Source organism: Microtus pennsylvanicus, chromosome 11 (genome assembly GCF_037038515.1).
Source record: "Microtus pennsylvanicus isolate mMicPen1 chromosome 11, mMicPen1.hap1, whole genome shotgun sequence".
Taxonomy (NCBI): Eukaryota; Metazoa; Chordata; class Mammalia; order Rodentia; family Cricetidae; genus Microtus; species Microtus pennsylvanicus.
In genome coordinates, this window is record NC_134589.1 from 66,724,306 (window position 1) to 66,746,444 (window position 22,139).

The following is a 22,139-nucleotide window of genomic DNA, read 5'->3' on the forward strand; positions in this document are numbered from 1 at the left end:
CATTTCTAAATTGAGGAACCATGTTTTATTTTTTCACTACTATCTGAGGTTAACTGAGAATGATGTGACAAAAGTGCCAATTACACAGATGTCCATATTTATACAAGGTTCCCAAACATGGGCCACAGGTACCCAACAGTCTATTTCTAAACAGTTAGTGACAGAGAGGATTTCTGTATTTTAAATAGTATGTATGCCCAATCTGCAGCCTGCATGTGGGCACATATAGTTACACACACAGCACAATACAAAATCTGTAAACATATTTAAGACATTGTGAGTTATCTTTTTATGTTTTGTGTGTGTGTGTGGTAACTCAATTGTGCTGTTTTTGAATTTCAACTGTCTGAAAGACAACATAGTCTCAATGTCAAAAGACTAGACATGAGAATAAAGATCAAGGCCTGGCCCAACTCTCCAAGCTCTTGTAATGTGCTAGATATACATGCTAGACAGGATGTGTGTTGTATAATACAATCTTTCTGAGTAATCGCTAACAGTCAGGAGCCATGTCTCTAGTAACAACAGCAGGCACACAAGGCATTCTTAGCAATCGACAGGATACATGGCAGAAACTAACTTGAACAAAGGGAGTTTAGGAACACAAAAAAAGTTTACCCATATATCTTTCAAATAGTATGTATTTCCAAACTCAGTATGTACAACGGGCATACGTGTAGCTTCATACTCTTACTAGGAATGTCTTATAATGGACCTACTTGAAGAGGGTGTAAGGTCAGGTTGTGAGTGTTATTGATTCGATAGGAACACAGACAGGGATGTTTACCCGTGACCAAGCTGACTGTGGTCTCTGATTCCTGAAGGGTGATCTGTCTTTTCCAATGTCCCCGCCATGGGCTCAGGAACTGCCAGGGTGTGGGCGGAAGACCGTTCATCCTGCAGAGCTGTAGACATGGAGTCCACGGAACAATTGCTCACAATGCTGGACCGAGAGGAGATTTCACTGTGGCTGGAGTCAGACAAGTTGTCAGACTTGGCTGATGGTATGAGTGTGTAACCTAAAGGAGAAAAGAACACTGATTAAACCAAAAATAGGAGAACAGGAAGGGGCAGACAAGGGAACACCAAGAAAAAATAGGGGACAAAACACATAGTAGGAAATCTCAGTTTTTCATGCTTGAAGATATGAGAACGGCAATTTTCTCCATACCTTTCCTATACAGCCATTCACCTACCATCCACACCACACCCACAGAACTCCACACTGAAGAAAAAGAGCCAAAAGCTGGTATTACTGTCCAGACTCACACACTTTCAAATATTCAACAAAACAAGAGCAATGAACATATTATAAACATTAGCAAGTACATACAGTATAGCTTTTCTCTTTTTAACTCTGTGCCCCCTTCTTCGATTGATATAAAATATTTCATGGCCCATGCTGTGGAAGGGATAGGAATGGAGACAGGCTCAAAGAATTGTTCCTGGAAATCTTCAAAGTGCATACTCTTATCTTAGATATTCTACTTATTCTACCCAAGTCTTTTCCCAAGTTGAGGATCACTATTTCAGTATTTACAATCGATTATTTTTTTGCAATTCTAAGTAAGAATACAACTCAGGACCTTGTATGGGCTGCTCAAATGAGAACTCCAGTCCTGTGTTTGTGCATGTGTATACACAGATGTGGTATATGTTCATGCGGGCATGTATGTTCATGCGTTTAGGTCAGAGGTCAAGGTGTCACACAGTCTCACACTGAATCTGCAGCTCCATTAGCTGGCAAGGCTAGCTGGCCAGAGAGTCTCTTATCTTCCTGCCTTGTGCTAGGGTAATATAACGCACAATGGATTTTTCACCTGGATGCAGAGAATATGGACTCAGAACCTCACATTGAAAGATCTTCCTAGCCCTGTTTCAGTATTTTTTTTAAAAAATATTTATTTATTTATTATGTATACAATATTCTGTCTGTATGTCTGCAGGCCAGAAGAGGGCACCAGACCTCATTCCAGATGGTTGTGAGCCACCATGTGGTTGCTGGGAATTGAACTCAGGACCTTTGGAAGAGCAGGCAATGCTCTTAACCACTGAGCCATCTCTCCAGCCCCTGTTTCAGTATTTTTAAACAACTGTTTTAGATTTGAACATGATTAACTTTGTTGAGAATTAAGTAGCCGAACAGATTAGAAAGTACAACGATGAAAATAGCATCTACTTTCCAATCTTCTACATCTTACTGCATAGTGCATTGCTACAGAGGCTTTGTTTATTTTGGAGGGATGAAACGAGGTGAAGGATCCAAAATCACATCTACAGTATGATGGTTAAAGGTACCATGTGTTCTCTTTTGAGACAGGGTTTCTCTGCAGCTTTGGTGCCTGTCCTGCTCTTGTAGACCAGGCTGGCTTCGAACTCAGAGATCCGCCTGCCTCTGCCTCCCAAGAGCTGGGATTAAAGGTGTGTGCTACCACGGCCGGCCAAGGGGCCAGTCTTTAAGAAACAACAATACTTTCTGTTCTCAGGGCAGAGTGAGGTCTGATAGATCACATGACTTTTGAACTAATTCCCAGAAATATTCATTGCTAAGGAAGAAATGGAGGCTCTTGTATGTTACTGATTCTAAGTAATAAAAAAGAAGACAGTAAGCTTAGTGCCAGGGCCTCCTTATACCTTAAGAATTTTGTCATGTTTAACTGAATTCAACTGAAGATTAAAAAATGACTGTGAAGTAACATTTTCAAGAGGTGCCATTAATCATTTCAAAGAAAAAAAATCAAGATCCAGAAATGTATGGTTTACACATTTGGGCTTATGGGGCCAAGAACAGTAAGACAAGACAAGCCAGTGTTTCTGACTTCTACCACACAGCCTTGCACTCACCAGTGTCCATGAAATGACTCTTCCATTTTTAAGATGACCAGGACAATGGAAATGGCAAACAAGCATTCAGACAAGCCAGCCTTCTACTTCTAAAGAGAATCACTGTCTCTTGCATTATACAGATTTACTATTTCAAATAAATTTTATCTTAATGTTACATTATTTTATCCTTTGTTACATCAGAATCTCAAGTGTAATTTATACTAAGGATTGTCTGGAACATTTTTTGAATCACATATACACCTGGCACTCGAAGAATTCAAAGCAATGAGATCTGGGGTGGGACATGGTAATTTCACTTAAAGTTTCCAGACGATTCTGAACCTGTTGGGCTAACGTCCCTCCCAGAGGCATTTTAAAGTGATGACATAAGACACAGGAATAGACGTGCTTTTTTGGCTCACAGTTTCCCCCCCCACAGCTGAGGAAGTAAGATGGCAAACAGGTGCCGAGGCAGAGGGTGGAAAAGGCTTGTGATGGGGGTTTACATGAAACTGAACATTGGTTCTTAAATTTTCTCTGATAATCTCACTCAGTCTCAGCTACTATCAGAAGAAAATACAGAAACTACAGAAAACAAGTAGACAAGTTTACTAATTCAACATAGCAGTCAGAGCAACATACGTACAAGCGAGGCACAATAAATCAGTAATTCTTCCTGCTAAAGGTTCTAGAGCACTCAGCATAAAATGCTTAATTGTATTTACTACATCATCTGCCCAACCTGACAGATGGCTGAATTCAAGCCATATTTACATTAATAACTTAAAATAAACTTAACACTAATATTAAATAAGGAACTTTTCAGAGAGTCTTTCTCCGCTTAGGCTTGAACCGTGTACAGAAGCAGCTGAGAGCGGTACTGTGGCCTCGGCTACTTGAGTCGCAGATGGCATTCCCTTTCTCATCTGTGAGGTTGCTTCCAACACCCTTCACTTTCTCACAGCTGTCTGTAGCTTGATTGTGATCTGTGTCCTCTTTTTGGCTGTTGACTAGTCTCTCCCTTGAAAGAGTTCTCTCCCTAAATCTTCTAAACGGGGATGTCATTCTTTTCCTGGTTGTGTTCTCACAACTTGTCCTGTCTCTATTCTCCTCAGTGGCCTTCTTCGTCCTGTCTGTTCTTTTTGCTGTGCTCCCAGTAATCTGAAGGATTTTCTTTTGCAAGTAAACCCCACCTATTCCGGGACAGCTCTGGCCACTGATCTTGGTGCTGGGCTCACGGGGAGGGGATGAGGAAGACCCTGAGAGTTGCAGCGGGATGCTGTGATCAGATAGGATACTGCCAACTGGAGAAAGAGATGCAAAAACCCTGACATGATCAATTAATTCTTTTCAATCAGTCATAATTAGTTTGGTTTACAAAACATTTCACTATTTTAAAACTTTATCATCTTGACAATACCTAATTGAACTACAGTAACAGTTCTTTTTAATAAATGAAGAAGCTATATAGCTACTATACAGCATAAACACCTGTTCCTACAAGACAAAACAGGAAAGGTATTACCTCGCTTAGAACAAGCTAACCAAAAAAGAAAAAAAAATAATGCTGAAAGCAAGTCATGCTGGTAAAAAATATAAAGAGAAATATGACAAGAATATAAGGTGATCAGAAACATTTAAGAAATGTTAATCTTAAGAAATGATGCCTTAGAATTTTCAGATTAAAAAAAAAACTCAAAAAGGACTTGCACAGGCTACAAGGATACCTTTATATAGTGCCATTTCTGGTGCAGATGGGGCTCCAGGAGGAATGTTCAGGTGGTCTGGCTTACCCTCCAATGTGTGTGGTGACATATGCAGGTGGTGGAGGTCAGAGGACAACCTGGGTGGTGCTTGCCCTGAGGAGCAGCTCACTGACTGGCCCAGCAATCTGCCTGTCTCTACTTCCCCAGGTCCAGGACAAAGTACGCTATCATCCTGAGGTTTCACATGGTGCTGGGGTTCCATATTTGCATAGTATGTGCTTTTTTAACTGAGCCATATTCCTGGTTCTTGGCTTCTAAGATATTGTTTAAATTCTCCTTATGTAAATATGAAATAGGTTTACTTTATTAGTGAGGAGAAAAAACCTAATCCCAAAGTTTAACAAGAACTGAGAACAGCTGAATAATGTACTTTTATTGTAACAATTTTGTTCAGCCAAAGGTTAATGGCATGAACCCGTTTATGAAAATAGATGTACCAAGATTGAGTTGGGTTTTTCTATTTTTGGAAGGTTCTCGTTATGAAAATCCAAATGGCCACAAACTTAAGGATGTGTCTCATATAAGTCCTCCTGCCACAGCTGGCTGGATGCCAGCTTAGTATGTTGCTCTGGCCCTGCAGGACCATTTGTGAGACTAAAGATCAGATGAGTTGTAGAGATCTGATGAAAGTGTTCTGGATAATCAGCTCATATAAAACAAAAGAGGCACAGATCTGTGTGTCTTATAAAAGCATAATGAGATACAGCAGAATCAGAAACTGTTTTCTTTTCTTTTTTTTTTTTTTTTTTTGGTTTTTCTAGACAGGGTTTCTCTGTGGCTTTGGAGCCTGTCCTGGAACTAGCTCTGTAGACCAGGCTGGTCTCGAACTCACAGAGATCCGCCTGCCTCTGCCTCTGTCTCCCGAGTGCTGGGATTAAAGGCGTGCGCCACCATCGCCCGGCCCAGAAACTGTTTTCTGAATATACCTACTATGTATATATTCCTTCTAGATCCTGCTTGATTTCATGAATCATTCCTTAGTAGAATCTCAGTTACCTGAGGGTACAAAGGGCCAGGGAGCAAGGGAGCTGAACTATGCTAAGGCAACAGCAGGGAAAGGAAGAGATGCTTGATTTATTCACTACTGACAACATACAGAAATACCATTTCTTTTAAACTATATACATTGGTTGTAAGGCAGAGGGTCTTTCTGAACCTTATAAACAAGTCACAAATGGTAACAAAGAAGTAACAAGGGACAGGGTGTCAAACTAGGTATTACATCACTACACCCCAGCTGGCAAAAATAGTTCTGAAGAGAGAACCTTAGACCTTGGGAACACAGTGAGCTGCGGGAGCTCCTCCTTCTAGCCAGGACTAACAAACTTCACTCCCTTCTGGCCAGGTAATGCTCTCTTCTGTGGTTATTTAAAGGGCATTGCCCACCCCCCCCCCCTTATACTCATGAATAGTCCAGGACTAGGGCACCTTTATCTCTAGCGTAGGCTCAGAGGGTGGAGGGGCCAGAGTAATAATCACATGCTCTTTAGCCTGTCGCATGTGTTCAAAATCATGTGGCATCTCACAGCCCAGGATACCCAAGAAAAGCTCAGTCTAACTCATGAAAATGTACGTGAAGAACAACAGTCTCTGACTTTTCTTCGTTGATTTTGTGTAAATGTAAAAACCACAGAAAGGCACAGGTTATTTCAAATGTCCATAAATAAAAAGAACAGAGCAAACCAAAAGTGGCAATCTAAATAATTATTTCTTTTCTTTTTTGAGATAGGGTTTCTCTGTGTAGGCCTGTTGTCCTGGAATTTATATTGCATATCAGGCCAAGAGATCTGCCTGCCTTTGCTGCCCCAAGTGCTAGAATTAAAGGGGTACATCACCGTGCCCAACTAAGATTGCTTTTATCCCCCTACATTTTGCACTTGAACAAAAACAAAAAGAAAGTTTTTTTAGAGTGGGGTCTCAGGCCTTGAACCTAGAATGGAGCTGCTGATGGCCATGACCTCCTGACCCCCTTGCCTCCTCCTCCCAAGTGCTGGGATTTCAGGTGTGCACCATCATGCCCAGTATAAATACAATTTCTTGAATAGTTTTATTTGCAAATTCTCCATAGAAATGTTCAAATATTGGAAACTGGAAAGATGGCACTGAGCACCAGCAAAGACCAAAACAACTGTCATTTATGCCCTCATTTCTACTCATGCTTGTCCTCTGCCCAAGAAGCTAAGTATCACACCCTAAATACTGGAGTTCTAGTTACATGATGACTGACACCTGAAAAATGTTTGAACAATTCAATGTGAAACATTAATTCATGTTCTGTCATTTGCTTACAGACTGAAAAGCCAAGCGTGCTGACATGCTGTTTGGTCTGAAAAGAGCTAGCACGAAAAGTCCTATCTTACCTTTGCGAGGGGAACTCTGAGGAGATGCAGGAGGGCTAGAATGCAGAGAGGATGCCACAGAAACAGTGTCTTCTGTGTGCTTCTTACCACTCACTTCTTCGGTTGGTCCTAAACCCTTTGGAGGTAAACTTGTACCTAAAATTAAATATATAAAACACATAGAAATAAAGCAGCAAGTAAGTATCATTTTACAATTAAAATGTGTGAGCCCGGCAGTGGTGACACACGCCTTTAATCCCAGTGCTCGGGAGGCAGAGGCAGGCGAATCTCTGTGAGTTGGAGGCCAGCCTGGTCTACTAAAAACAAACAAACAACCCCCCCCCCAAAAAAAAAAAGCTGTGTAGCTGTCTAAACCACTAGTAATTAAAGCCCTGAGACAATGGCTGGTAGAGTCATCCAAGACATGTAAGTGCACTCAGGGACTTAGTGACTAGGAGATGGCACACAGGTGTTCAAACTCAGTTGGTCAGTACAGGTAAGATTAAATGAGGAAATTTGTTTTGTGGCAGAGGGAAATCAAATACACCGTCCAAGTATAGTGCCCCAACCACCCACAATGATATATGGTTGCAATCTTAAGAGAGAAGATTGAGGTTCAAACTTTGCACTCCCCCCTTAACGTAGCCCCTTCAAGAGAGCAAGATACGCCAGAGGTAGTGTGTGCCAGCCTCGTCACCACCTGAGGAGCATCTCTGCTGTGGGTACACATGAGAGACTGTAGGGCTGCCAGGTCAGCCCTTTTCAAGATCACTAAATTCATACTACAGAAGAAAAGTAAGCAAAGGACAGGAAAATTGGATGGCACACAGGTATCATTCTCCCAAAACCATTCTTGTAAAGTTCTGTTCTCCACCAGCTGCCTATTGAGCATAGATCAGATTCTGAAATGGTTATTGTGGAATAATCTTTTCGTACACTGTGAATTTGTGTTACTCAGATTAGTTTAATAGAAAGCTGAACGGCCAACTGCTAGGCACAATTTTCAGGGCAGAGAGGATGCTTAGGAGGTGGCAGAGATGTCAAGAGACATTGAACAAGCAAGACACGGAGGAGGAGAGATAATAGCCATGAGCCACACAGCAGCATATAATAGAAATGGGTTAATTTAAATTATAAGAGTAGTTAGAAACAAGCCTAAGTTTTCGGCCATGCTTTTATATTAAATAAGTTTCTGTGTCATGATTTTGGAGCTGGCTGAAGGGATGGAGAATGACTTACTCCAAATGGTTCAGTCTAGTTACTTTTTGGAGTCCTTAGGAAGTCACTGACTACTCTCAGCATAGAGCAAGGATGACTGTGGTGAGGAGCTGGTACAGCAACAGCAATCTTCTCACTTGCCTGTGAACTTATTCTACTTCCTCCTCCCCACAACTATAGTGATATTTCATTTGTATTTTAACAAATAATGCTTGCCTGAAGATCAGAATGCAAAACACTAGTCAGCCATATTGGCCAGGTAGTAGTGGCACACACCTTTAATCCCATTGCAAGAGAGGAGTATAAAGCGGGATGAGACAGGAACTTTTTCGCTCTTTTTCTGGTAAGAAGATTTCATAGAGGTAAGAGCCCTCTAGTGGCTTGGCTGCTTTGCTTTTCTGATTTTCATGTTGAACATCCCAGTATCTGTCTCTGGGTTTTTATTAATTGTGCTACGTACAACTTTCTTTTGTTCAAATATATTTCAACCTTCCTTCCCCCCTTCTTGTTTCTCCTTCTACTCCCTTTCCTTGTCTCTCTCTGTCTCTGTCTCTCTTTTCTTTTCTTTCTTTCTTTTTCTTTTTTTTTTTGAGACAAGGTTTCTCTGTAGCTTGGAGCCTGTCCTGGAACTCGTTCTGTAGACCAGGCTTGCCTGTTCTACAGAACACACAGAGATCCGCCTGTCTCTGCCTCCTGAGTGCTGGGATTAAAGGTGTGTGCCACCACTGCCTGGTCCTGTCACTCTCGTAACAGAGTATCACTATATAGGTCAGGCTAGTCTCAAACTTGTAGCCTAGAACATACACTCCTCATGCAGGCCTCAGTCTCCCAAGTGCTACGATTAGAAGGGTGTACACCATGCAAGACTTCAAATCTCTCCAGTGGTTTCTTTGTGACAAACTGTGCTTCACACTTCTATAATCTAGACATATTTATGACTTCACTTCTCATGTCTGGGAGGCTGTTTAGTCTGGTGGTTAAAAAGCAAGGATTTTAGAGCCAACTAGCCTAAGATCAACTACCAGATTGACTATGTACTGGCACTGTGTAAATTTACAAAAATTCTGTGTATAATGAGGCTAAATTACCATCTCCTAGGGCTATTATGAAGACTAAGTAAATATATAAAATTAATAATAAAGATGGATTAAGTCTGAAACTCAGTAAGTGTTAAATGTGAGCTTCAATTACTTGTGTAATGTTGTTGCAAACTGGGCTAAGCCCCTATGGCTTTATGCACACTAGTCAAGCATTCTAATACCAAGCCAAATCCCCAACCCTGACCTTCAGTTGTTACTGCCTCTTAATATGCATGCAATTTGCAGTACACCAAACTATAGCTCTTGACAGACACCAACACTCAAGGAAACACTTACTAAAAAGCCTTCTTCTAAAGGCCTTCATTATCCCTGCCTTTGCTAAAGGTTTCTCTTGCTTTTTATTTTACATGCATCATGTTAGTACATATATAATAAACAAGTAATCTGTCTGTATCTTCAATGACACTAGACTGAAACTCTGGCCATTTCATACTCAGATCCATATGTTAGACCAAATCAAATTAAAATAACATACTTTGCTGGGTGGTGATGGTGCACACCTTTAATTCCAGCACTCAGGAGGCAAAGGCAGGAGGATTTCTGCGAGTTCAAAGCAAGTCTGGTCTACAGAGCGAGTTCCAGGACAGCCAAGGCTGTTGTTACACAGAGAAACCCTGTCTTGAAAAACTAAACTAAATCAAACCAAGAAACAACCCCCCCAAAAAATTCTATTAAGCATGACATATGTATAATACATGGATCATGTTAATAGTACCAGGAATTAAATCTAATCTAGCTTCCCATGTAAAAGTGGACCTAGAGATACTGTTAAAACAACAAATAAAAGTAATTCCAATAACGTCAATATGGCTGAATGGGGGAAACAGAATTTAAGATTACACTAATGTATTTTATGTTTAAAAAAATTTCTTATTTGGGTCTGGAGAGTTGTCTCAGAGGTTAAAAGCACTGAATGCTTTTCCAGAAGTCCTGAGTTCAATTCCTAGCAACCACATGGTGGCTCACAACCATCTGTAATGAGATCTGGCGCCCTCTTCTGATAGGCAGCATACATGCAGACAGAATACTATATACATAATAAATTTTAAAAAGTTCTTAATTTATTATTTTATTTGTATGAATGTTTTGCTTATATGTATGTGCACTATGTGTGTGCTTGATAACCACAGAGGTCAGAAGAAGCATTGGATCCCCTGGAACTGGAGTAGTGGATTGCTGTGAGCCCATTATATGGGTGCTGGGAACGAAACCCAGGTCCTTCTGCAACAGCAAGTGCTCTTACCACTGTGTCATCTCTCTAACCCTGTCACGTACAAAGAACGTTTTTATTAGGTGTGTGGTACAGGTATGCACAAGAGAGTACAGATGCCCAAGGAGGTCAGAGGCATCTGAACACTTAGAGCTCAAGTTACAGGTAGTTGTGAGCCACCTAATGTAGGTACTGGGGATCTAGTGGGTTCTCATGAAAGCAGTACACCCTTATAACTGAGCCATCTCTCTAGCTCCTACATTTATTTTTAATTAAAATTTTTGTTTTTACAGTTTTGTGTGCATGGATGTTTTGACTATATACCATATTTGTGCAGTGCCCATGGAGGCCAGGAGAGGATGCGGATCCTCTGAAAGAGGAGTCACAGATGGTTGTGAGCTGACATGTGGGTTCAGGGAATCAAACCCAGGTGTGGAAGAGCAGCCAGTGCTTAACCACCCAACCATCTCTCCAGCCCCATACTCTTTGTTCTCTCCATGTTCTTTTCTCCTAATGAGGTCTTCAGAAGGGGACATTAATGAAAAAAGCAGTGTATAGGTATTTTCATAAAAAGCAATTTGATTTTCACAGCTTTTGGAAGTTTACATCTGGAGTATTTGAAATACATCTTTGAATATAGAATGAATTTTAGCTTGATATGTTATCTAAGATTTACTGTAGATATTCAAGATGTACAGTTATATAAGATTTCTGTTGATAAACAGATTTCAGAAATATAGAAATCCCAACACTAGTATTTAAATCACACTGTCATCACTGGGGAGTGGTGACATAAGCTTTTAATCCTAGCACTTGGGAGAGAGATGCAGGTGAATCTCTGAGTTCAAGATCAGCCTGGTCTACAAAATGAGTTTTAGTACAGCCAGGGCTGTCACAGAGAAATTCTGCCTTGACAAACCAAAACCAACCAATTGACCAACCAACCAACCAACCAACCAACCAACCAAACAAACAAACAAACAAAAAAAACCCCTCCACACTGTCATCAATTACACTGAAGCAAAACAAAACATTTTTGATGTAATGACCATATTCTTCTGACATTGTCAGCAGTTTTAGGGCTTTGAGCACTCACTCAGCACATGGTCTCTGGCTTGTCCTCTCTTTCTGATGGGGTGCAGATTAACTGCAGGCACCTGAAGCACCTGGCTCACTCTGTGTGGCTGATGCAGGTGGACTTTCGCTGTTTGGCCAATTGATCTCAAAGGCACGGGTGACATTTCAGATGACTTGGCTGACCTTTTTTCAGTTAAGTTCTTTGTCACTATGAGGAGAAAAAAGGGCTCAGATAACTGCAAATTTTTAAAAGAAGACTATTACAATTGACAAGTAGTTGTTTAAAAATTACACATTATATACAAAAAAATTAAAGACATACTTTCATAGAAGAAATTTAAGCATAAATTATCTCTTTCAGCTGTTGTAGAACATGTTGTTTGCTTCCTAAATTCTTGAACGGATTATCTACTTCCTGAGACCAAGTTTGCACTCTCATCTATAGGACTGAAATGCTCTCACTGGATCACTTCCAGCATGCCTCCAGTCCTTCTCCAGATGACAGCAGAGTGAGAACTAACATGGAGATCTAACCTACTATCTTCCTTCTCTATGTTCCATAAACCTCACAACTCCCTCTGTTCTCAGGAAAGACTCAAATGCCTCCAGCGAGGCTTGTAAAGCCATGAAGATTCACTATCAGCCTGTCTTCACCTTGTACTTCCCTACTCTTCAATCCCATATGCTTGAGGTTTCTATCACGTCAGCGTTTGCCTTGGTTGAATCACTTTACACCAATGACCTCTTGCACCTTTCAGATCTACTTTCTTATAAAGTCACAGAACCTTTCCTAACACTGCAATGACTATACTAGTGAGGTCTAAATACATAGATGGAATGGGGTTGGGGGAGGGAGAACAACACAAAACCCCCAAGTCAGTACTGTGGCCCAAAGGCAAGAAATTCTTCCTCAGCCAGCCCTTTCAGTCCTTTGGTTAAGTATTAAGGAGGGTTTCACACATAGGCCTCAAACACCAACAGAAAGACTACCTGTGCCAGCCCAGCTGTGAATAGCTAGTATTCATGCTTTCACTGTGAGTTTGAAACTGACTGATCCTCCTGTCTTCTCAGTAGCTGGGACTAAAGTGTGTACCAGCACACTAAGGATAATGTCTGCAGAGTACTTAGTACCATATAGAAGGCTCTCAATTTCCAGTGTTTATTATTTCTTTCTTCAATTTTATAGGCTTGATAAAGAATCAGAAGACATAAAACATGTTCTTTAACCTTAGCCAAAGTTTCAGATTTTTATTTTTTTAAAAAGACAGAGTCTTACTGTGTATTCCTGGCTGGCCTGGAACTCTCAGAATCTGCCTGCCTCTGCCTTTTGAGCGATGGCATTAAAGGCACAGGATACTATTGCTAGCATTTTTCCATTCATGAAAACAAGTGAGAATGAAGAAAACCTTGCCCAATGGTAATAAATGAAACTCAACCTCTGCTGACATCCATTAGTGTCAGTACAAACATATTCCATTAAATCTCTCCAGTGGAAGAATTCAATATATTGTTTGTTTTTTTCCCCCTTTCCTTCTTTTTTTTTTTTTTTTTGAGACAGGGTTTCTCTATGTAGCCACGGCGGTTTGAAATTCACTTTGTAGACCAGACTGGCCTTGAACTCACAGAATGCTGGGATTAGGAGTGTGCCTGTCTTGAATATATTGTTTGGATAATAGCTTAATCCACCCCCCCCAAGACAAGCTATGTAGCCCAGGCTGGCCCTGAACATACTATCCTTCTATCTTAGTTTCCCAAGTACTGGTAATCACTGGAGTGCACCTGTGAGGGCTAAAGTTATGTTTTAAGTTTTAATTACAGTGCTTAAGAGAGCTAGAAGACAAAAATGCCTCTAATATATAAACTCTACTTGCTCAAGGGACATTAACTTTCTGGAATGTTGGGGGTTGTTCATATAAGATGATAAGCTATGTGTCTTCACTTCTGTAAACAAGGTTGGTTGCCCCAGTGCTCAGGGTGTGCTTATCACTCATAGGTGGGAAGATTGTAGACAGTAAGCACATAGGATATATGCTTGTCCCCAACCCCCATGGGACAAAGGCAGGAAGTATGTAGTTTTGTGAGCTTTGCCTTTATAAGCACCTGACTAACATAATTTGTAGCCATTCTCTGGGAATTCTGAGTATGGACCTGGCCAGTGTCCATTGTCCTGATCAGTATTTAATAAAGCTTCCTTCAAATTGGGCTAAAAATTTGTAGTAGTGCTCTTATTGTTGTCCAGTGGATTAACACACTACTATGTCCAGCTCTTGCTAATATGGGATGTACTGAATGACTCTTTACCCAATATTTTAAATTCATCGTGAAATCACTATATGCTTCTATGTTCACTTTCTCTTTTCTATTCATATTACAATGGAAATATCAACACAGTTATCAATTTTTTTGGGGGTCAATCCATGGAGAGTACCATCCCCTCTGTCAACAGAAAACTTGTAATTCTATTGTGCTTTTTATGAGTTTAACATTTACGCCCCCCCCCCTCTTCAGCTCCTGTAACTCATGATTTTCTTAACCCAAAGATGTGTTCTGAAGCCTGCACACAAAGGTCAGGGTGATGCTTGGCGATGCAGTGTTTACTGAGCAGAGCAATAGTGGACAGACAGACTGTGAGGTAGCAGCAGTGAGGAGACAATCTTTTCCACAGTGTCAGGACGTGTCTACTTCCTCTTATATCTTACTGATAAGGCATCACTGCTAGTATTTGACTCAAAACTCTAAGCTTTCTATTTGGTAACTGATTTTCACCTGGTACAGAAGTCACATTTCATTTAGAGATAAGGGCAACAATGTTCTCAAACAGAAGTTTTTCTATAATGTTCTAATAAAAAAAAAAAAGGACATTTCTGCTTTTATGTGTATGGGTGTTTTGCCAGCATGTATGCCTGTGCACCATGTATCTGTAGTGCCCATGGAGTCCAGAAGAGGGCATTAGATCTTCTGTAAGCGGTGTTACAGATAGTGTGACATACCATGTGGGTACAGGAAACGGAACTCAGGTCCTGTGAGAGCAGCAAGTGCTCTTAATAGCTGAGATAGCTCTCCAGTGACTTGTGCAGCCCCTCCCCATTTGAAAACTTTATTAATGCTCCAACTTTTGTAAGAGGATTTGTAAAGCCTTTAAAAGAAGAACTATTCATCTCTTCCCCTCCTACAGAGTTCTGTAAGGGCTAGGACTCAGCATGCCATGAACAGACCACGTAGCTGGAGACAGCAGTCATCCTTGCAAATGAAATTTTCTGCTTTGTTGTGCTCACCCATGTGATAAAAAAGAAAATACTCACAGGTACCATATGCAGGCTCCCACTGCAGTGACATCATCTGGAACTTCTCCTCATCTGTATCTATGTCCAGACTAGAAAGATACTGTTTCACTTTCCTTGCCATTTGGGCATCTTCATATAGCTTCTTGGCATTCAGTAGTGAGCTGCGGCGTGCTCTTTTCTTGTGAGCACCTCCCTGAACATCTAGCATGTTTGAATTTGTGCTGCCTTGACTCAATGACCTGTAAAAAGACAGAAATTGCAATGAAAGCCTGTAAAGATGAGAGTTTAGCATGAAAAAACAAAGATTCAAAGATTTTTTTTCTGTTAATACTACTGCATGCTGATGTAAATGAGTTAAAAGATGAAGAGCATTAATAATGCGAAGTAATCTGGCACAGATGGCAATGTTCTCAATTAGAACAAGATCTGGCAAAATACGGGATTCAAAAGAGTAAGATATCAGTTTCTCTCTGAGCAACATATTACATCTGTGTGTGCCTATGCAACCCACAGCAGAACGGTGCCAAGAAAAGCTTTCCTCTGGTCCATTTAGACCATTCACTCTAAGATGTGGTAAGAGTCTAAGACAGGATAAATTCGTCATTAATCCTTCAGCAAGGGCAAACAGAGCAGCTTTGTTACCTGTGCTTCTAGTTATATCCTGTAAAAGCACCATTCTGTGATAGGGTCACTTCAAGTGTGGTGATCAATTTTAGCAGTAACCAAGCATATTGTGACCAAAAAATTAAAGAGAACCAAGATAACATTTCAATCTATTATAGTCAGAAATTAGAAACGCAGTAAAAAAAATTGTTTCTATGTCTGCAAATATGATGTGGCCAGATACAACTTGAATTCTAGAAGTAGGAGCTAAGATTCTATGATTGCAATACCTCTGATTATGACAGAACTGCAGACTGGATCTTAGAAATAAGTACTATTCAAATAAGCTACAGCTTTATCCAACTCTACTGTTTTCGTCAAGCCTGCTTATACAATGCACATCCAGAACCAATGAAAGGGAGCACTGCAATGTAGCTGATCCTTCCTAACAGGCTAGCAAATTAAATGCTTGTAGAGGATTGTTTACAACTGTACGTGTGCAGGTGGGTACGTGCCACAGCAAGTCTGTCAAGGTTTGAGGAGTGGTTCTCTCCTCCTACCTATATGGACCCCAGGTTATCACTCAGGATTTCAGGCTTGCCTGACTCAAAAGGTCTTTAATTGGAAGGTAAGTGTATCTCTATTTTCAATATTAGCATTTATTTACATAAGATGCTCTAAAACACAGACCATAAACACACAATTTGTTCTTCAATGTTCACATACCTGACTTAAAACAGACACTGAATCTTAGTGTTTTCATTGTAAATCACATAAGACAGAGTTGAGAAACTCTTAATGGCATTTTTTCTGCCACATTTTTAAGACCTTTGAAGCAGGGTTCCCAGGGGAGGGTGAGAAGGGAGGCCAAGTATGTTTGAAAATATCATAAAGAAACTTACTATTTTTTATGTAACTAAAATAAAAACAAGACAAAATAACTCTTAAAAAAAGAGGAAGGAAATTGATACAGTTATGTCTTATATTTGATGGTAACTTTTTTGTTTGTTTGTTTGTTTTTGAGACGGGGGTTTCTTTTGTGTGGCCTTGGCTGTCCTTGAACTCTGAGATAAGCCTGTACCTGCCTCTCCTGTGCTACCACTGCTTGGTATATTGATGGCAACTTTTAGGTGATGCTGGTCAGGCAGGAAAGACGATATGGCTGTGAGTGACACAAGGGAAAAACTGTAAAATTTGCAAAACTTGCAGAATGGTTTGGAGGAAAAAAAATCTCTCTAACCAGTGAATTATCCTTTAACCTTTAAGAAACACTTGATTAAAGAATGTGAAACCTGAAAATTTTAGTAAATCTCTAACAATGTCAAGGGGAGAGAGGCTCCATGTGCTAAGCAAGTCGAGATAACCACAGGGTCAGCTTTGTCTTCTTTTATGGTTTGTTTATCCTCAAGTGATGGATGACCAAGATACTGGTCTGGGGCAAGGGGTGGGCACCAATGCTCTAAAAGTGATCTGGAAAATTCAAATTCTGAATATAAAGTTTTAGAAACATCTAAACAAATTCACTTTCCTTATATCTTCCCTTTTATGTATACACAGGGTGTCATGTGAGGAAAGTGTAAAGTTAAGTCCAGACAAATGCGAGGCATTTCAATGAGCATAGACTAACGAGGTATTGTACCGGGCTTTTCTTGGCATACAAGATAACATCTCAGCATGTGGTGCCATTATTACTGTGTGGATGTGCTACAGTGCATCTACGGAGGTCACAGGACAGCTGTGTGGAACTGGTTCTCTCCTACCTCTGTGTGGGTTCCAGGAACCAAAATCACACTGAAACAAAGTCTTAGCATTTTGGAGCAAATTTGGATGCAAGTGTTTAATAATTTTATCTTAGTTGTTATCCAAAATAAAAAAGCCAGTTTGTAAACAAACCTAGGACACAAAGTTCTAATGCATGAGAATAATATAAGACAATAAAGTTTCTACTGAACGCCTTCCAAAGCAACAAATACTGACGTGAAATGAAAACACCTGCTGTCTGCCAGCCCCAAACACTATATAACCCGAAGCCCACAGTAACTACTTAGCTCACTCACTAGGTCTTAAGATGCCCTGCTTTAGTTGTAATGCCAGGCTATCAAGTTTCTACTTTCAGTAAAAAGAACCAGGGAAGATCAAGACACAAATGTATGACGTAGAAGAAAACGCACAAGAAACACAGCAGAGGAGGAAAGTCAAGTTCACCAAATGAAAAACAAGACCACAAATAAGACTCAAAGACATGGCTCAAAAAATTCTTACATGTAAGGCAAATATCTAAACCTCACAGCTCATTAGTTTTAAACATTAAGATTCTACGTATGTTCTATTTCTAATTCCACACACCTATAGTACTCAATCTTTCATTTAAAATGAATGCTTTAGGGAAATGATGCATAAGATCTTTAACTGTCTGTGGCTCTAAACTACATGGCTAGCAATGTAGAATTAAGAGACCAGAACCTACTTTATACCACAAAAGGCTGGGCAGCTGAGAAGCTTTAGGGAGACAAAGGGATCTTTTAAAATAAATGTACAAGTTTGAAATAAATTTCAATCTATACTTCAAGTTTAGGCATTCAGTAGATCTCATGAAGGGTTAAAAATGTATTCACTTTTATGATAGAGTGAATAAAGTTGACTCTATGCAAAACTAGTGGAAAATGCAACTCTTATAGACAGACCTTTTGCACATTAACTTGTATGTTTAGTTTCATAAAATATGGCATTGAAACTAGAGAAAGTGTTGCTAACATTTGAAGCAGACTGTCTAGATTTGGACACACCATTAATGGGTGGGTAAAACTGAGCAAGTTAAGTTACCTTCCCCATCCTGGGATCCCCCAGGAATCCCAGACCTGTTCATAGGGCAATGGGAGACTTTTAAAAGTTATTTGCTTAGCAAAGTAGAGCACAGGGGACATATACAGCAAATATCCACTATCATCATCTACATCTCATGAATCTGTTAAATGTAAATCTAAAAAGGGATTATAAAATACCAATAATGGAAAAACAAAACAAAAACACAACCAACAAAATGCTAGTTCCATCACTACTTCCACCTTGTTAGCAAAAGGCATTGGTCAGGATGTAGGCTGACGGAGTTAATAGAACGCATGCTAACTGATTTGCGTGCATTAATGAAAAGGATGCAGCACATGTTAAGAGTTGCACAACCTTCATTCCAGTTCATTTCCCCACTTACCCCAGACTCCGCCACCTCTTCTTCCTGTAAGCAAGAGCCACAAACATTGAAGCATGTGTTTGAATAGGAAAGCACAGAAAAAAAGACAACAGTTGAGAATCAGAGAATTTATGCAGACAGAATAGAACAGAAAAATTTACCAGGAAAAAAATTATAGCTTAACATTAAAAAATGGCTTTAATGAAATGAAGGAATGGGAAGGACACAAAAGGTTCTGAAGGCCAAACTCCTCTATAGCATGTACTTTAAAATATGCTTTTGATCGACAGCATTTTTAATGCCGAATCTACCCATAAGTTGGTAGGGGATGTAATCTGTTCATTGCAAATTTTCTATTCTGTTTTTGGAAATGTAGGTGGTGGTCTTCTGCATTCTACCAGAAGACAGAATGCTCAGTGTAAAAACAGAGTTTCTACATATTTTTGGAGCTACTTGACAATGAAATTACAAGGAACATATAGATATATAAATCAATTTTTAAGTAAAAAGATTTCTCTGGCAAGTACTTTATAAGAATACTTGGCCAGCAAAAACAACTTAAAAGTGAAAATAAGAAGACAACAAACTAGGGGTTGTGGTGTGTACCTATTCTTCTATGAATTGGGGGAATTCCAGGCCAGTCTGGGAACATAATGTGATCCCAATTGTGATACTTAAGTACTGGTCGACAAAACTGAACTAAATAATTCAGTCCACTCTAAATATATTTATTTCCTCATATACTTTCTATTCAACCTAGGCTATTTTCAAGTAAACATCCAGGCTTGTTAATATTCTTCAGTCATTTTCTTTATAACTGTGTGTTGGCGTGATTGTAGGCATGAGCACATGTGTGCATGTGTAAGGAAGTGGTAAGCCTATGATGCTGTCCCTCAAGTGTCATAGACCTGCAGTTTTTGAGACAGGATTCTCTTTATTGGCCTGTAGGTAGCCAATTAGACAATACTGGCTGGCCAGTGAGGCCCAGGCCAGGGATCTACCTGTGTCTTCCTCCCTGTGATGGATTACAAGCACAGCAACCGTGCCTGTCTTTTATACATGGTGTTGGATATTGAACTCAAGTCCTCAAGTTTGCATTGCAATCACTTTCCTGAGCTCACTCTCTCTTGGTCCTCCTCTGTTAATTCTGAAGTGGAGCATGCACTTTAGTATACTATCAACTAATTTGGCAGGGAGACACATTTATTATGTCTTTAGGTACTAGAATGGAAACATACATGAGTAAATGGAGGATCTTATCAAGACAAGAGACAGTGGAAAGGTCACTGTACCAGGACATTCAACAAAAACAAAAACAGACAACAAGCCTCTTTTAAGGTGTGCTTTGATCTCTGGTTCTTAATGTTTTTTGCTTCCAGATTTTGGAGAAGTGAAATCTCACTACATTACCAGGAGAAAGAAAAGAGGTGGGAAGAGGAGATTTTGGCACTCCATCTCTGCTACTATGAGAATCTCTAAACTAGAGCAAACGAGATCATCCACTTAGAAAAAAAATGACTGCTGACAATGATATAAATGAAACAAAACCAATATCTCTCCCAATAAAAACTCAGTATAACATACACTGATTAAAAAGTATCAAGTATTTTTATTTTTTAGCAGAATACCTGTATTTTAAAATCAAGCAATTGTGTGTATTTATTTTATTTTTAATGCCCTACATGGAGAGGTATAAAAGGAAAATTTAATAAAAAAATTAAACTGTAATGCCTACTTACATGATCAGATTATAAAATTTACTAGGAACAGCTTAACTTTCTTTAAACTCTATACATAAATCTGTAGTAGCCTTTATACTACATAAAAAAAAAATCAAGTTAAAAATGCATTCTCATTTAGTGGTGGTGTATAACCAGCAGTTGGAAGGTAGAGGCAAGATCATGAGTTCCAGACCAGCCTCAGCTACAAACTAAGTTCAAAAGTATTCTCAGATGAAACCAAAATAAAAATGAAACTCTCATTATCAATCAAGATAAGGCATGGCTAAATGAGTACTTTTTGGGAAGAGTTTTGCTAACTGTAACTTTTAGAAAAGAAATGTTGTAGAAAACTGAAGCACCAATTAGATGGATAGGACTTTAAAATAGAAGTAGAATAATTCTTTGCTTAGATTACTTAGGTTAGAAGACAGATGGAATGATTTGCACTCAGATGATTTCGGGGATATTAGCATTCTTCTAATGCTGCTTGTTGGTACAACTATATAGAACTACTTGTATAGTCAGAAAAGTAATTGAGACATGGGCTCAGGTCTTAGCAAGTTGTATAAAAACTGCTTGAGGGGCTAAAGAGATGGTTGATCAGCTAAGAGTACTGATTGCTCTTGCAGAGGACCTGGGTTCAATTCCCAGCACCCACATGGTGACTTACAATCATCTGCTACTCTAGTTCCAGAGAAGCCAATACTCTCTTCGGGACTCTGCAAGCATTGCACGCATGTGATACACAGACATACAAGCTGGCAAAACATGTATACATATAAAACAAAACTACTTGAATTTCAATTTCTTCAGATGTAAAGGGAAGTTGAATATTACTTACCTGTTAGGATTACCATATGATTACTGGAGAAGGATGTGTGTATAACACTTAGCACAGTGCACAATAAAGGACAGACATTACCTCACCACCCTCGATGCCACTGTAACAGGATTTCCATGGCATACCTCTGTCGGAACATCATGGCAGGGTCCATGTTAGCAGAAGTCATTCGAACAATATGACGAATTTCCTTGGCAATCATTCTTAGCTTCTCAAAGTTTACTAAGCCATCGACTTTGGAGTCATTTCCTATGAAATACAAATAATTTTTATAATTATAATTAAATCTCCAAGTAGCAGAAGTCCAGTTATTACTCCTGAGTACAAATAAGCTTTAACAATTTACCATAAAAAAAAAAGATAAATTCATAGACAACTCAGCCCTGATCCCAGGGAATGAGCTTCTGAGAAGAGCTGTGTTTTCTCTGGAAAACTGACTCTGAATACAGAAAGTGACTGACTGTCCACAGCTGCTAAGCCAGTTCATTGTCTCACAGGCACACACAGGGATTACACAGCACACAATCCCATTCTGTATTGTTTGCTCTTTTGGAAGAAGGTACAGCATCTGAAAACTTAGGTGAGCCGGGAGACAAAGGCACTGCTGGGCCTTCTTATTTACTAATAATTAAGCCAGTCTGCATTTTTTTATTTGTAATTTTAAAAAATTTTTAAACAAACAACTATTTAAGAAGTAGCAAATATTCCCCAAAGAATAAATGGTGGGGGATTGAATAATATTGGATTTCTTTTTCAAATGGCACAAATTAGCTAAAACAAAAGTAGCTGCCTGATGGGGTGCTTTCTGGCCTGGTATTCACTTTTCCTCTCTCAGAATCTGAATTTATCATTGTGATTTTAATCATTAGTATGAAAATGCATGATTGTTAATTATTTTAATTTATGACTTTGAAAACTGTCAACTTTTCCTGAAAAGATTAGGAAAGAGACCAGACAGAGTTCATTT

General features: G+C 39.5%; 1 protein-coding gene across 13 annotated transcripts in view; it reads right to left on the reverse strand.

Moving 5' to 3' along the window:
* The window catches only part of Rapgef6 (Rap guanine nucleotide exchange factor 6), a 173,726-nt gene that overhangs the window by 7,720 nt on the left and 143,867 nt on the right, over positions 1–22,139 (reverse strand). For 8 of the 13 annotated variants that reach the window (XM_075992592.1, XM_075992585.1, XM_075992591.1 and 5 more), the window contains 6 exons: positions 21,298–21,421; positions 18,632–18,655; positions 14,839–15,059; positions 11,556–11,744; positions 6,953–7,087; positions 788–1,019 (listed from right to left, as the gene is read on the reverse strand). In XM_075992592.1, coding sequence (XP_075848707.1) covers positions 788–1,019; positions 6,953–7,087; positions 11,556–11,744; positions 14,839–15,059; positions 18,632–18,655; positions 21,298–21,421 — 925 coding nt within the window. Of the gene's footprint in view, positions 1–787; positions 1,020–3,633; positions 4,131–6,952; positions 7,088–11,555; positions 11,745–14,838; positions 15,060–18,631; positions 18,656–21,297; positions 21,422–22,139 lie in introns of those variants that run through there. The other 5 variants (XM_075992594.1, XM_075992587.1, XM_075992593.1 and 2 more) reach the window with 2 other exon arrangements.